The sequence below is a fragment of the Schistocerca cancellata genome, chromosome 7 (genome assembly GCF_023864275.1).
Source record: "Schistocerca cancellata isolate TAMUIC-IGC-003103 chromosome 7, iqSchCanc2.1, whole genome shotgun sequence".
In the NCBI taxonomy this organism is placed as follows: Eukaryota; Metazoa; Arthropoda; class Insecta; order Orthoptera; family Acrididae; genus Schistocerca; species Schistocerca cancellata.
In genome coordinates, this window is record NC_064632.1 from 519,191,824 (window position 1) to 519,206,058 (window position 14,235).

A 14,235-nucleotide genomic window follows, 5' to 3' on the forward strand; every position below is an offset into this window, starting at 1 on the left:
GATTAAATGCCTCCAACAGTAAATGCTTGTTTGTCATAGAGTAATAGATCATTCTAGTTGTTAATTACTTTGCATATATTAAAAATGATGAGACGTGGATTTATATATTATATTGGTTTTGAAATGCAAACCTTGCAGTACTGATTACAATGATTGTTCCTAATCTACGGAAAGGTAACAACTGTTTTGCCTCAATACATACTGGGTGCTTATAATTAAAGTGAAGCTACTAACGGAGGTGCAATGTGGGCTGTAATTATCGTATGGCACCGATACTTGGTAGATATGCTAATGCGTTAATGCGGAACCGATTTACTCTGGAAAAAATTACTTCCAATTTCAACCCCCAGGTGAATCTCAGACGCTGTCATAACAAGAAAGACGTACAGAAATGTTTCCATGTGTTTATGAACAACAGAAAAGGGCCATGAGAATAGCTACAAAATTATTAATGGGGGTTATTGTAAACATACGAGGGTGAGTCAAATGAAAACCTTCAATATTTTTTAAAATATTATTTACTGTGCAGAAGTGGTACAAAGCTGTATCACTTTTCAACGTAATCTCCCCCAAGCTCAATTCAAGTCCTCCAGCGCTTACAAAGTTCATAATTCCTTTAGAAAAAAATTCTTTGCCTGCCATCATTGGCTATGATGTGGCGCAGACGAATAGCGAAATTCTGCTTGACCCACGAAGTGCCAGAACATCGATGGTGTCCATGACCTCCTGATGGCTGTTTTCAGCTCAGCAATGGTTTTGGGGTTATTGCTTGTCTTTAATGTAATTGTCCACAAAAAGGAGTAGCATGTATTCAGATCCAGAGAATATGGTGGCCAATCGAGGCCCATGCCAGTGGCATCTGAGTACCTCGGAGCCAGAATGCGGTCCCCAAAGTGCTCCTCCAGGACGTCAAACACTCTCCTGCTTCAATGGGATCGAGCTCCGTCTCGCATGAACCACATCTTAACGAAATCAGGGACACTTTTGGATAATGGGGATGAAATCATCTTCCAAAACCTTCACGTACCGTTCGGTAGTCACCGTGCCGTCAAGGAATATCGCACCGATTATTCCGTGACTGGACATTGCACACCACACTGTCACCCGTTGAGGGTGAAGAGACTTCTCGATCGTGAAATGCGGAATCTCGGTCTCCCAAATGCGCAAATTTGTCTTACTGACGAACCCGTCCAAAAGAAAGTGGGTTTTGTCGCTAAACCAAACCATACATGCTCACACTATTTTCCATCATGCCCCGCGGCCTGCAGTCTGAACATCCTAACGCAAACCGTTCAGAAGTCGTGACGATTTTATTTCATATAGTTCAATAATTGTCACCCTGTACAAACACTCCATAAAATACTTATATGAGTACATACTCTTGATAATAGTAAATTCTCGAAACGCGTCATATTAAGCAAGAAAAAAATAGGTACCTGGTGCGGCGTTTCATTGTTTAAATCCTAAATGACAGAGCTGCAGGCTTTACAAAAACATCGATTATTATAATGAACTTAAAAAGCAGCGTCTCTTAAATGAGTATTGTGAATAAAATTGCGAGGGGCCACTTTCGTGGGGGCAGACTAGATTGTTAGCGTGTTCGCAAAAAAATTTCGTTTTTCTTTGTGTCCTCGCACTGTAGCTCGCAAAGGAAGTTCTGGCGAATACATCTAGCTTTTATGCTCGCTATCCACGGTTTCATCCACATTCATTTCCATTTCTCTTTCTTTTCAAGAAATGCAGTCGCCACTAACATCTACTATTGTACAGGCGATTAACTGTTCGGCATCCATTACGAACAGTTTTCCAATCGTGTGTGATAGCTCCAGTGAAATAGTTTGGTCAAAGACGTCTGGCGAGTTTTTTGGAAAGATCAGGTCTGCATTTATCGTTGTCCACGGTTCAGGATGTATGACGGTCACGGCACTGAGATGCGTGAAGAACAAGCTTTTGCTTAAAACGGAGCACAAATTACCCAGAATATACTGATCCAGTGTTTGATCATGAGAGAAAATCGACTTCCAACAACTTTTAGAAATAATCTTAATGCTTTTCTAAATCTTTTCTCGCTTACGTGCTTAATGTGGAAATTTAATACACAGAGCTTCCACAACTGGTAGCAAAAATGGATAGAAGGTATGTATTGATTCGAACTAAGCTTTGATTAAAAAGAGGGGTACGTCGTTCCGTGCTGTTTCAACCGTATACCTCATTTCACCAGTCGTAGTTCCTGGTTAGTTGTGGCGTGTTAGTCTTCGGCAACCCATGATTAAATTTTGATTATGAGTACATGTAGTTCAGGGCACCCCTGTATCTATGTTGTCCAGGATAACATGCGCAACAGGCCATCTTGCAGTAACTTGTTGAAAGATGATGCCACGGAGACATTGAAAATGGATAACACGACCAACCTCAACACGTCAGAATTATAACGATTTCTGTCCGGCCTAGGTGGCACAGGCTGTCATGTATATGTAAATTTGCAGTTACACATGACACTGTTGAAGTTCAACCGGGCCGCTTTGCACAGCACCAACAGCGCATAAAAATACAAGCATCTCTGTCTTTACATTGCGGCGAAGTGGAAGGCGCAAGTCATACATATTTTTGGATGTACCAACAGACGGAACCTGACATCAAAGGTGCTAAAGAAAATTGTGCGTAGGAAATACCACTTAGCATCATCCACAGTGTTATTATACACAGACATTGCAGTATGTAGTGATACCAGTAAATCCTTGATTCTTTAAAGAACTGAACTCCCTTGCACAAGACAGCTTCAAACGTCTGTTTACTTTACAAATGAGACAACGTGTTAAATGTTGGATATTAAGCATGTAAGGGAGAAAAAGTTTAGAAAAGTCTTGAAATGATGTTTAAAGGGTGTTGAAAGTTCTTGAATGCTCTTATTTTCAAATAGTGGGGGAATGTATTTCAAATGGTTCAAATGGCTGTGAGCACTATGGGACTTAACATCTGATGTCATCAGTCCCCAAGAACTTAGAACTACTTAAACCTAACTAACCTAAGGACATCACATACATCCATGCCCGAGGCAGGATTCGAACATGCGACCCTAGCGGTCGCGAGTCGAATCACCAGACTGACGCACAAAGGTGCATTGGATAACCTGTGACCGTAGCGGTCGCGCGGTTCCAGACTGAATGGCCTAGAAGCGCTCGGCCACAGCGGCCGGATGGGAATGTAGTCGAGGAAACGCTAATCAGTAGCGTATCCAAACAGTTGGTGCAGTTCACGACAAATTGACGTTTGTTTGTATTGTGCCTTCATGGTAATGGAGTTTTAATAACAGGCAGTGCGCATTATTACAAAATAGGAATATGTTACTTGGGAACCTGCAATGAGAGAATTGTTGATAATTGGGCAGCATCTTAACCTGGAGATTCGTACTTCCAGAACGTTCTTAACAACACTCTGAGATGTAGTGATTATCTTCAGTTTCGGTAACTCACCTATGAGGGCGCCGTGGCCGGGAAAAGTGAAGGATCGTTGCTGCTGGGTGCAGAGCCTGACTCGAAACCCGGCGCGGCACAGGAGTTCATTCATCTCGCGCGCCGGGTCTTCGCTGTGATGGTACGGCGAAATGAAGCGGCTTGCGTCCTGTTACAGCAACTGAGTTACTCTGTTATACGTACGTAAACAAATAACACAGTATTATATGCACACATTCGTTACTTAGTCATGGGACAGTTGGACAGCGTACAGGTGATAGAATAAAGTGAAGAATATGTTGGCAGTCCAAATAACTTCTCACTGTCTTCGGAATTCACATTTGTGATTTACTGTGTGAAGTCACGAGTGAGTGGATATCTGGCGGAATCCCACAGCCGGCGACAGTGAGGTGAGAGGACCTGTCGAAGGAGGAGGAGCGGTGGTTCCAGTGCAGAGAAAATACCGAACTTCGCATTCGTATCGTTCTGCTAGAATTCTGCAGCTGCAGGAATGCCCAGAACGATATGTAACTTTCTGAGCTCTACATATCGCTTGATGTAGAGATACTGTTGAAAGTATGATTAATTACCGGCAGCTGAGACGACTAATAGTGACCCAGTAACATCACGCCAGGCATTCGTCCGCTGTGATTAGTTGGCCGCATTCGTGTCAATAGTATCTAACGTGTACTCAGCCATAAATGTAGTCTAGTGTGAAACATGACTTGGAAAATGACCGTTTGTGCCAGTCTGCACTGACAGGACCACTGAAGTAAGTGGCGTTAGTGGTACCTTGTATGAAGGAACGTACGGAGTATTTCAAAGTCTCTACAACAAACTTCTGTGACTAGCAGATCATGTCACGATGTTTCTCCAAGTTTCTCGGCTACGTTAAGTTTCCTGTTGTGTTGCATATGCCCTGAAAGGCATCAGGTCGGAGGCACTCAGTGGCATTCGTATGCAGTGTGTGTTGCCTAAGCCAGTCATCTTCATCACCTGAAGGCTGTGGCCCGAGTTTCTAAAATATCTTTCTTTGCTTACACGCATTCATTCTAAAAGTTAATTTTTGTCGAAAATCTGTTACAGTGTTCCGGTGTAGCTAGTATGCAGATGCAGAACACGTGGTTAGTAGACCTTGCAATTTGGTGAAATATCGACGTCCCAGGGCCGACGAATTGAATAGAACGACTCCTGGCGTCGCCGTGAAGTGTCAGTCAACAGTTTGTTTGTAAGAGAAGTTGGTCCCCATTACGTAAGATATCATCTTTACACGTTCGTCGCAATTAATTTGAAACATCCGATGTCGATGCCACATTCCACTTGTTTTCAATTCTTGAGGTGAAGTATAGAATATACTGAGGTGACAAAAGTCATGGGATGGTGATGTGCACAAATACAGATGGCGGTAGTATAACGTAGAGAAAGTATGAAAAGGCAGTACTGTTTCTTCTGGGTGGACTTGGGCTTTAAAAAAAATGTAAACGAAATATTACGATAAATTTTATAAATAATCGACAAGTACGCCAAAGAAGAAGAGATAGAACTACAATGGACATGTTACTCCATGGACTCTTGCGCTTATATGCATGAACTCTTTCCTTTGTCTTTCACTTATCTTATCTGCTTGGATTCGGACCTAAGAGGACGTTCTTGTGTAAAGCTCATCTTGCTGTACCAGCTGATAATGTAAGTTGTACTTAAGTCCCGAAAAATATAATGGTTATTTTGTCAATCAATTGGTAGTCTGATACCTGGATTGTCTTACGTAGATATGGGAATTAACAAAGAATTTTCGTTGTTAGGCGCCATCTTAGAAAAATCTTTAACTTTTTTCTTTTAGCTCATCTACGAGACGTGCCGTCGGTTAGGACAACTAACTTTATTTCAGATCCCACGAGACCGGAGGCAGCTACTAATAATTTAACACTTTTACGTACAGATTTTCTTTATATAACGAGATAACATCCCAGGCAGAAAAGGTCTGGCCACAGGATTCCAGTTCCTTTAGAGGATTTCATTTGAAGATGCTACTATTGTTATCTTATATTGGGGAATTGAGACGAAACCACGAGGTTAAGTTACGTATTGTAGTAGTGTACATCGAACAGACTTGGCAAATATTCTCTGGTGCAATAAGCACACGACTTCTCACTTGCCTGGAATAATATCTGTAGTGTTGGTTAAATAAGAAAAGGACAGCTAATTATCGACGATTACGTTACTACCCTGAGAACTGAGCTAGTTTTCTGAGTGCTTATACACGTCTGGCTAAATTAAACAAAATATTACACTGTTAATAACATTTCTACATTAGTTATTTCTCTTTTATGCTGAGCCATTGCATTAATGTGTGTTTCTTTTTTTACATAAGTCACGGCTCATATTCATTCTGTTACATTACACTGACAGCAAAGAAAAAGAGTCACAAATAATTTTTATTTTATTACATTACAGCGCGGAGCTGTCATTTGTCTTCAAGTGATTCGTGTGGAAAGGTTTCCTACGTGATTATGGCCGCAAGACGGAAATTAACAACAGACCTTGCACGGGGAATGGTGGTTGGGGATACACGCGTGGGACGTTCCTTTTCGGAAATCATTAAGAAATTCAATATTGCGAGATGCACAGTGTCAAGAATGTGCCGAGAATACTGAACTTCGGTTATTACCTCTTACCTCGGACGTTGCATTGTCCCACGGCCTCCACGTAACGATCGAGCGTATGGGCGTTTGTGTAGAGTTGTCAGTGAATAACAGACAAACAACACTGAGTGGAATAACCCTCCGAAATGTGAGAAGTACCACGGACGTATCCACTACGACAGTGTGGCGAAATTTGGGGTTAATGGGCTATGGCAGCAGACGACCGACGCGAGTGCGTTGGCTAACAGAACGACATTGCCTGAAGCGCTCCTCTGGACTTGTGACCATATCAGTTGGACTCTAGACGATTGACCAACCGTGGGCTGTTCAGATGAGTCCCGATTTCCGTTGGTAAGAGCTGGTGGTAAGGTTCGATTGTGGTGCAGACCCCAAGCAGCCATGGCACCAAGTGGCCAAAAAGGCACCGTGGAAACTGGTGGTGACTTCAAAAGTGGAGGCTGTGTTTCCATGGAACGGACTGGGTCCTCTGGTCGAACAGAAGCGATAATCAGAAGGAAAGGTTATGTTCGGCTAATTTTTCCCGAAGAAAGATGTAATTTTTATGGATGACAATGCACCATGTCACCAGGCCTCAACTGTTCGCGACTGCTTCGAAGAACACTCTGGACAACTCGATCGAATGATTTGGCCACCCAGATCGTCCACTATAAATCCCATTGGACATTTATGGGACGTAATCGAGAGGCCAATTATTGCACAAAATCCTGCACCGGCAACACTTTCGCAATTATGGGCGGCTAAGGAGGCAACATGCCTCCATATTTCTGCAGGGAACTTCCATTGACTTGTTGATTTCATGCCACGTCGAGTTTCTCCACTATGCTGGGGAAAAGGAGGTCGGACACGATTTTATACCACGATTTCTGTCACCCCATTGTAAATGTTCTTTTTTCTCTGCACTTCATAACTAGGAAAGTGGTGGAAGGAGGGTACGACAGTGATCCAGTTACCACAGGCCACCATTTGGAACATGTTTACGGGCAATGAGCATACAAGTTGTGGTAACTCCTACTTTGATGTACACCATAGCTCCATTGTGTGATAGCTATGTGGCATTGTCATTCTGCTTTTACAGCAGTACTCAGAAGCCTCTGATTAGTTGTAAAACTTTATTTTTGTTGTCATTGATAACACAGAAATGTATAAGTCTTGCTGCGAAAGCTTTGAATACCATATGTTGTTTCTCATTTCTAGTTGCTCTTTATAGTAGCTACAAATAATGCTTCACAGGAAACATGCGAACTGGATTACGGAGTGTTTTAGTCGAATGTTTTGGATCTTGTGTACCTACCTGCATGTACTCCTTCCACTGGGGTTTGTGCGCCAGTCCTTCGTACACGCTGAAGATGGGGCAGTGGGCCAGCAGTGACAGGACCACTTCACCGCCTGGTTTCAGCAGCCGGTGTAGATTTTCAGCTGCCTGCCTGCCAATTCGTGTACACAGTAGTCTCAGAATTCAGAATTTATGTACAACTCTTTACATTCGCATGTTACTACAAATTACAGAATTTTTACAGTGGAAATTCGACATTTCAGCAATGACAGAAAACGAGCAAGTATGCATATCCCTGAGGGAGTGCGTGTAGGTAGTTCACTCGAAGTTTGTTTTTTGTTGATGCATAGGAAAAGTAATTTACGAACTATTGGATGTTTACAAAAATACGAAACACAGAGGCGTCTCTACTTGAGTATCAAAAAGCACTACAAATAATTCAGCTGTAGCACTCATGATTCTGTTTGAGTACTGTTGTAGGTGCTAAATGAAGAAATTTTTGACAAATCATCCTCGATTCTTATCTTCATAAACGCTATTGCTTGTCTGAAAATGTCTTGGTATGTTTGTCGTTATGTCGCGTTCGCAGAATACTTTCATTATTCTACTACTTCCATTATATAGATGAGGGTGTGTAGTTTTTTATGCTCTGCACCATTTTTTCTTCTTGAAAAATTTAATTTAGTCTTTCCTATTTAAAATTGTCTTTAGAATGTGTATTGCCATTACTTGTAGATACTGCTGCGAGCTGTGGTGTATGCAGTGTGGCACAGTGGTTAGTGTCGCTAGCCTGTACACAAGATATAAAAGGGCAATGGATTGGCGGAGCTGTCATTTGTACTCGGGTGATTCATGTGAAACGGTTTCTTACGTGATTACGGCCGCTCAATGGCCATCAACAGATTTTGAACGCGGAATGGTAGTTTGAGCTACACGCTTGTGACATTCTGTATCGGAAATCATTACGGAATTCAGTATTACGAGATTAACAGTGTCACGAGTGTTCCGAGAATACCAAATTTCAAGCATTATCTCTCACCACGAACAACACATTGGTCGAGAGCTTTCACTTAACGCCTGAGAGCAGCTGCGTTTGCTGCGCGGGGGTAGCCGTGCTGTCTAGGGCGTCTTTCCACGGTTCGTGCGGCTCTCCCTGTCGGAGGTTCGAGTCCTCCCCCGGGCAAGGGTGTGTGTGTTGTCATTAGCGTAAGCTAGTTAAAGTTAGATTAAGTAATGTGTAAGACTAGGGACCAATTACCTTAGCAGTTTGGTCCCACAGAACTTACCACAAATTTCCAAACTTCCAGCTGTGTTTGTGGAAAGTTGTCAGTGTTAACAGATAAGCAACACTGCGTGGAGTAACCGCCGAAATGAGTATGGAACGTACGAGGAACGTATCCGTTAGGACAGTTCGGCAAAATAGAGGTTAATGGGCTAGGACAGCTGACGTGCGACGGGAGTGCCTCTCCTGGGCTCGTGGCCAACGGTTGGACCATAGATGACTGGAAAACTGTGGCCTGACCACATGGGTCCCGATTTCAGTCAATAAGAGCTGGTGTTAGGGTTCGGGAGTGGCTAATACCCCACGAAGCCATGGACCCGAGTTGTCAACAAGGCACTGTGCTAGCTGATCGTGTCTTCATAATGGTGTGGGCTGTGTTTACATGGAAAGGGCTGGTTTCTCTCGTCCAACTGAACCTATCATTGACTGGAGATGGTTATGTTCGGTTACTTGGAGACTATTTTGTCCTAAAAAACAAAAATTTTTATGGATGACATTGCGACATGTCAGTTTAGTGATAGAACGGCAACTGTCCACCGTACACAGACGAATGCTCTCACACAACGCTTTATAAGATGCTGGCAGGTAAGTTCTTGATGTACAATAATTTGGATTAGAGAAATTGGGATCCAATACTGCACATAGTGACATTCGCATACAATACGGCGAAGCAAGACACTACAGGCTTTACACCGTTATTTCTACCTGCTTGCAAGGCCGAAGCTCCAATGGATACGTTGGTCCCGTAGGAGCAGGACGTTACTCACGATGTCTACATGAAACATATCACCAAAGGAACAAGGTAGCTTGTTCGTGTACCGACCCTGGGCGCCCAGGAGAACGAGCGCGAGCGCTATAAGGCCAAGCACCGGCCAAGTGAGATACAGCTCGAGAGATCTGGTTTGGATTTTTACGCCTCTGTGGGAAGTAGGACTATCGGAAATGTTAGCAAAGCGCTACTTTGGGCCTTATCGTACCCTTCGTCGTCCGTCGGACGTCGCATATTTAGTCGAGGATTATGATCCTTCATAAGGCAAAAGCACAGATACGTCATCCATGTTCTTCGTATGAAGCCCTATTACAGTCCAGAGGCCTAGATTGACGATGGAAGGTTCGAGAAAACTGAAGACCCAATGGACGGTGGCAAGCTTAGACAGGAGCGGCTACCTTCGCGCTCATCATATTGAAGACAGTGTAACAACATGACGAGAACTCGAGGATTCGCGAATGCGTCATACAGAGGACCATGACAAGATGTACATTAGGAGATCGATAGTTGGCTTCAATGAGAGCTTTTGAGAAAGAAGGTCGCTGTTTCTCCGGGAGAGGGAGCAATACGGCGAGATGTGGTGTATGCCGTGTGACGTATGCCAGCATCACTGGCTGGCGTGGTGAGGTTCGCCAATTCCAACCAGAGCACGAGAAATCATTAGTTAGCTGGTTTGCATCATTTGTGGAACGCAATACTAAATTAGTTACTGGTAGATTCTATCAACATACATGTTTTACAGAGATGCTTCGTGAACTCAAACGGCAGTCGATATAGGGATCACGAAGTTCTTTTTGGGAGATACTATTGAGAAAATGTAGGAATGGGCATTTGCAACTGACTGCAATGCGATTCTACTGCCGCCAACGTACAGGGTTATTACAAATGATTGAAGCAATTTCACAGATCTACAATAACTTTATTATTTGAGATATTTTCACAATGCTTTGCACACACATACAAAAACTCAAAAAGTTTTTTTAGACATTCACAAATGTTCGATATGTGCCCCTTTAGTGATTCGGCAGACATCAAGCCGATAATCAAGTTCCTCCCACCCTCGGCGCAGCATGTCCCCATCAATGAGTTCGAAAGCATCGTTGGTGCGAGCTCGCAGTTCTGGCACGTTTTTTGGTAGAGGAGGTTTAAACACTGAATCTTTCACATAACCCCACAGAAAGAAATCGCATAGAGTTAAGTCGGGAGAGCGTGGAGGCCATGACATGAATTGCTGTCATGATCTCCACCACGATCGATCCATCGGTTTTCCAATCTCCTGTTTAAGAAATGCCGAACATCATGATGGAAGTGCGGTGGAGCACCATCCTGTTGAAAGATGAAGTCGGCGCTGTCGGTCTCCAGTTGTGGCATGAGCCAATTTTCCGCGGGCTACGCGTGAAACTTGCCTGCACGCGTTCAACCGTTTCTTCGCTCACTGCAGGCCGACCCGTTGATTTCCCCTTACAGAGGCATCCAGAAGCTTTAAACTGCGCATACCATCGCCGAATGGAGTTAGCAGTTGGTGGATCGTTGTTGAACTTCGTCCTGAAGTGTCGTTGCACTGTTATGACTGACTGATGTGAGTGCATTTCAAGCACGACATACGCTTTCTCGGCTCCTGTCTCCATTTTGTCTCACTGCGCTCTCGAGCGCTCTGGCGGCAGAAACCTGAAGTGCGGCTTCAGCCGAACAAAACTTTATGAGTTTTTCTACGTATCTGTAGTGTGTCGTGACCATATGTCAATGAATGGAGCTACAGTGAATTTATGAAATCGCTTCAATCATTTGTAATAGCCCTGTACATTTCGCAGAGAACCGTGAGGACAAGACAGAGACTTTACGTCTCGCACGGAGGTGTATAGATAGTCGTTTTTGCCTCGCTCCCTTTTCCTTTCGTGGAATGATTACTAACCTTCAAAAGATAAGTAGCAGATCCAGAAACCCTGAAAACGCAAATGAATCTCATGTGTAGTTATCCTACGTTGTCGGCATTGGGCTTTACTTACATAATAGATAAACAACAGGGATGAACACAACACAATAAACAAAAAACAATAGATAAAATGAAGATTGCACGTCTGTATAACGCAAAATATCTCTGTCAAAAATGTCTCTGACTACCTAAGACATAATTTACTTGCAAGCAAAATGCATCGGAAACTGTCAAATACACTGAAGCGCCAAAGAAGCTGGTATAGGTATGCACATTCAAATACAGAGATGTGTAAACAGGCAGAATACGGCGCTGCGTTCGGCAACGCCTATGTAAGACAACAAGTGTCTGGCGCAGTTGTTAGATCGGTTACTGCTACTACAATGGCAGGTTATCAACATTTGAGTGAGTTTGAACATGGTGTTATAGTCGGCGCACGAGCGATGGGACACAGAATCTCCAAGGTAGCGATGAAGTGGGGATTTTCCCGTACGACCATTTCACAGGTGTATCGTGAAATCAGGAATCCTGTAAAACATCAAATCTCCGACTGCGCAGTGGCCGGAAAAAGATCCTGCAAGAACGGGACAAATGACATAATCGATATGGGCTTTCGGAGCCGAAGGCCCACTCGTATAACCTTGCTGGCTGCACGACACAAAGCTTTACGTCTCGCCTGTGCCTGTCAACACAGACATTGTACTTTTGATGACTGGAAACATGTTGCCTGGTCGGACGAGTCTCTTTTCAAATTGTACCGAGTGGATGGACGTGTACGGGTATGGAGGCAACTTTATGAATCCATGGACGCTGAATGTCAGCAGGGGACAGTTCAAGCTAGTGGAGGTTCTGTAATGGTATGGGTTGTGTGCAGTTGGAGTGACATGGGACCCCTGATAGGTCTAGATACGACTTTGACATGTGACACGTACGTGAACATCCTGCCTGATCGCCTGCATCCATTCATATTCATTGTGCATTCCTACCAACTTGGGCAATTCCAGCAGGAGAATGCGACATCCCAGACATTCAGAATTGCTACAGAGCGGCTCCAAGAACACTCTTCTGAGTTTAATCACTTCCGCTGGCCACCAGACTCCCCAGATATGAACATTAATTAGCAAATGTGGGATTCCTTGCAACGTGCTGTTCAGAAGAGATCTGCACCCCGTCGTACTCTTACGGATTTATGGACAGCCCTACAGGGTTCGTGGCGTCAGTTCCCTCCTGCACCAGTCCATGCCACGTCGTGTTGCGTCACTTCTGCGTATTCGCGGGGGCCCTACACGATATTAGGCAGATGTACTAGTTTCTTTGGTTCTTCAGTGTATGACATGAAGTTTCTATAGAAGGTAAATACATTGCTTATTTTAACAATGTAGTAAATAAAAGAAGTTACATTCCAAGATGTTTTATGTAAGTCCTGCATCTAGACATAAGTATAATACGTGATAAAAATCTTATACTGCTTTTACATAGATGTAGAATTAAAATGATATACAAATGTAAAGTCAAAAGTAACACCAGAAAAAGCCACAAATGCTGAAACAAGCTTGTCGTCAACCTATGTAAAAACAAAAAGGAATAAATTATTTAAAGTTAATTTTGTAAAAATATAAAGAAAATTTCATCATGAACTGAAATTTAGAAATGGGATTGGTAAAATTTCTATTTCTGGACCTCTTTGTTTTCTTTTGCTAGTGCCTTTGTCCCACATGTTGCGCAGGGTCGGCATGGTTACAGTCAGATTTGGCATGGTTAATTTTAAGGGATTGCTGGATGCCCTTTCTGTCGCCACCACGCACCTCTCGGGATGGAACGAGTGTACCCCAGCTGTCTGCGTCTAGTGTAAGCCATGGAATAGTGCGAACATGTTCAAATGTCTGCAAGTCGTGTAACTGAGGCGGAACATGGGGACCAGCCCGGTATTCACCTAGTAGGAAGTGGAAAACCGCCTAAAAACCATATCCAGGCTGGCCAGCACACCGGCCCTCGTCGTTAATCCGCTGGACGGATTCGATCCGGGGCTGGCGCGCCTACCCGAGTGCAGGAGCAGCGCATTAGCGCTCTCAGCTAACTTGGTGGGTCGGAAAACGAGACTGAATGTGGAAGATAAAGTCAGTAGAATGCGTAATAGATAAAACTATCGCACGTTTGGTGTTAAGAAGAGTGAATTCAATACACACTTTGCATCTAATGAGGCTCAAAAATTGTAAGAGGGTTGCTACAGTTTGTAGGAATTCTACTTTGTACAGAGAGAAGAAAGAACAAGAAATAATTTGCATAAATATCTGCAGCGACATTGCCTGGCCTCACCTTTGCTCCGGAACCCAGTGCAAGCAGAAGAAGGAGAAGATCTTGTCGAATGGCGCCAGCTGGTAGACGGGCGAGGCGTCGATGTTAGGGTCGGCAATGTCGAGGAGCTGGAAGCTGAGGCCGGAGTGCGCCGCCCCGTACAATTCCGCGGCGTGCTCCACCATGGCAGCCGACACGTCTGTGCCCACCAGCTGCAAGAGCGATGCCGCTGTAATGCGTCTTAGTGCTCATCATCACTACCACACGGTCTTTCGTTAGTGGCGAGTAAAATCTCTTTATGCATATGGAGCTGCAGCCTAAATATTACAGTTGTGGTATCGTCCTGAGATCGCGGCGCCACATCGGAGTTGGCAACGCGAATCGATACTACAGACATCACCGAGAATTCGCTGCAATCCGCAACGATATATGGTAGGCGGTCCAGAAGACCTCGCCTCCTTCTCAGCAACAGCAGTGCTCTCGCACTGGGGTCAATATAGAGCTGAGCCAGGAAGAACTCAGCCCAGTTAGAGATCTCAGCTACAGCAGACAAGACCATCGTCTAGGA

At 43.9% G+C, this 14,235-nt stretch overlaps 1 protein-coding gene across 1 annotated transcript in view; it reads right to left on the reverse strand.

Annotated features, from left to right (window-relative positions):
* Positions 1–14,235, reverse strand: part of LOC126092142 (juvenile hormone acid O-methyltransferase-like) — a 40,814-nt gene that overhangs the window by 2,639 nt on the left and 23,940 nt on the right. The window contains exons 3-5 of the mRNA XM_049907609.1: positions 13,689–13,879; positions 7,407–7,539; positions 3,474–3,621 (exon numbers count right to left, since the gene is read on the reverse strand). Of these exons, the coding sequence (XP_049763566.1) occupies positions 3,474–3,621; positions 7,407–7,539; positions 13,689–13,879 (472 nt within the window). The remainder of the gene's footprint in view (positions 1–3,473; positions 3,622–7,406; positions 7,540–13,688; positions 13,880–14,235) is intronic.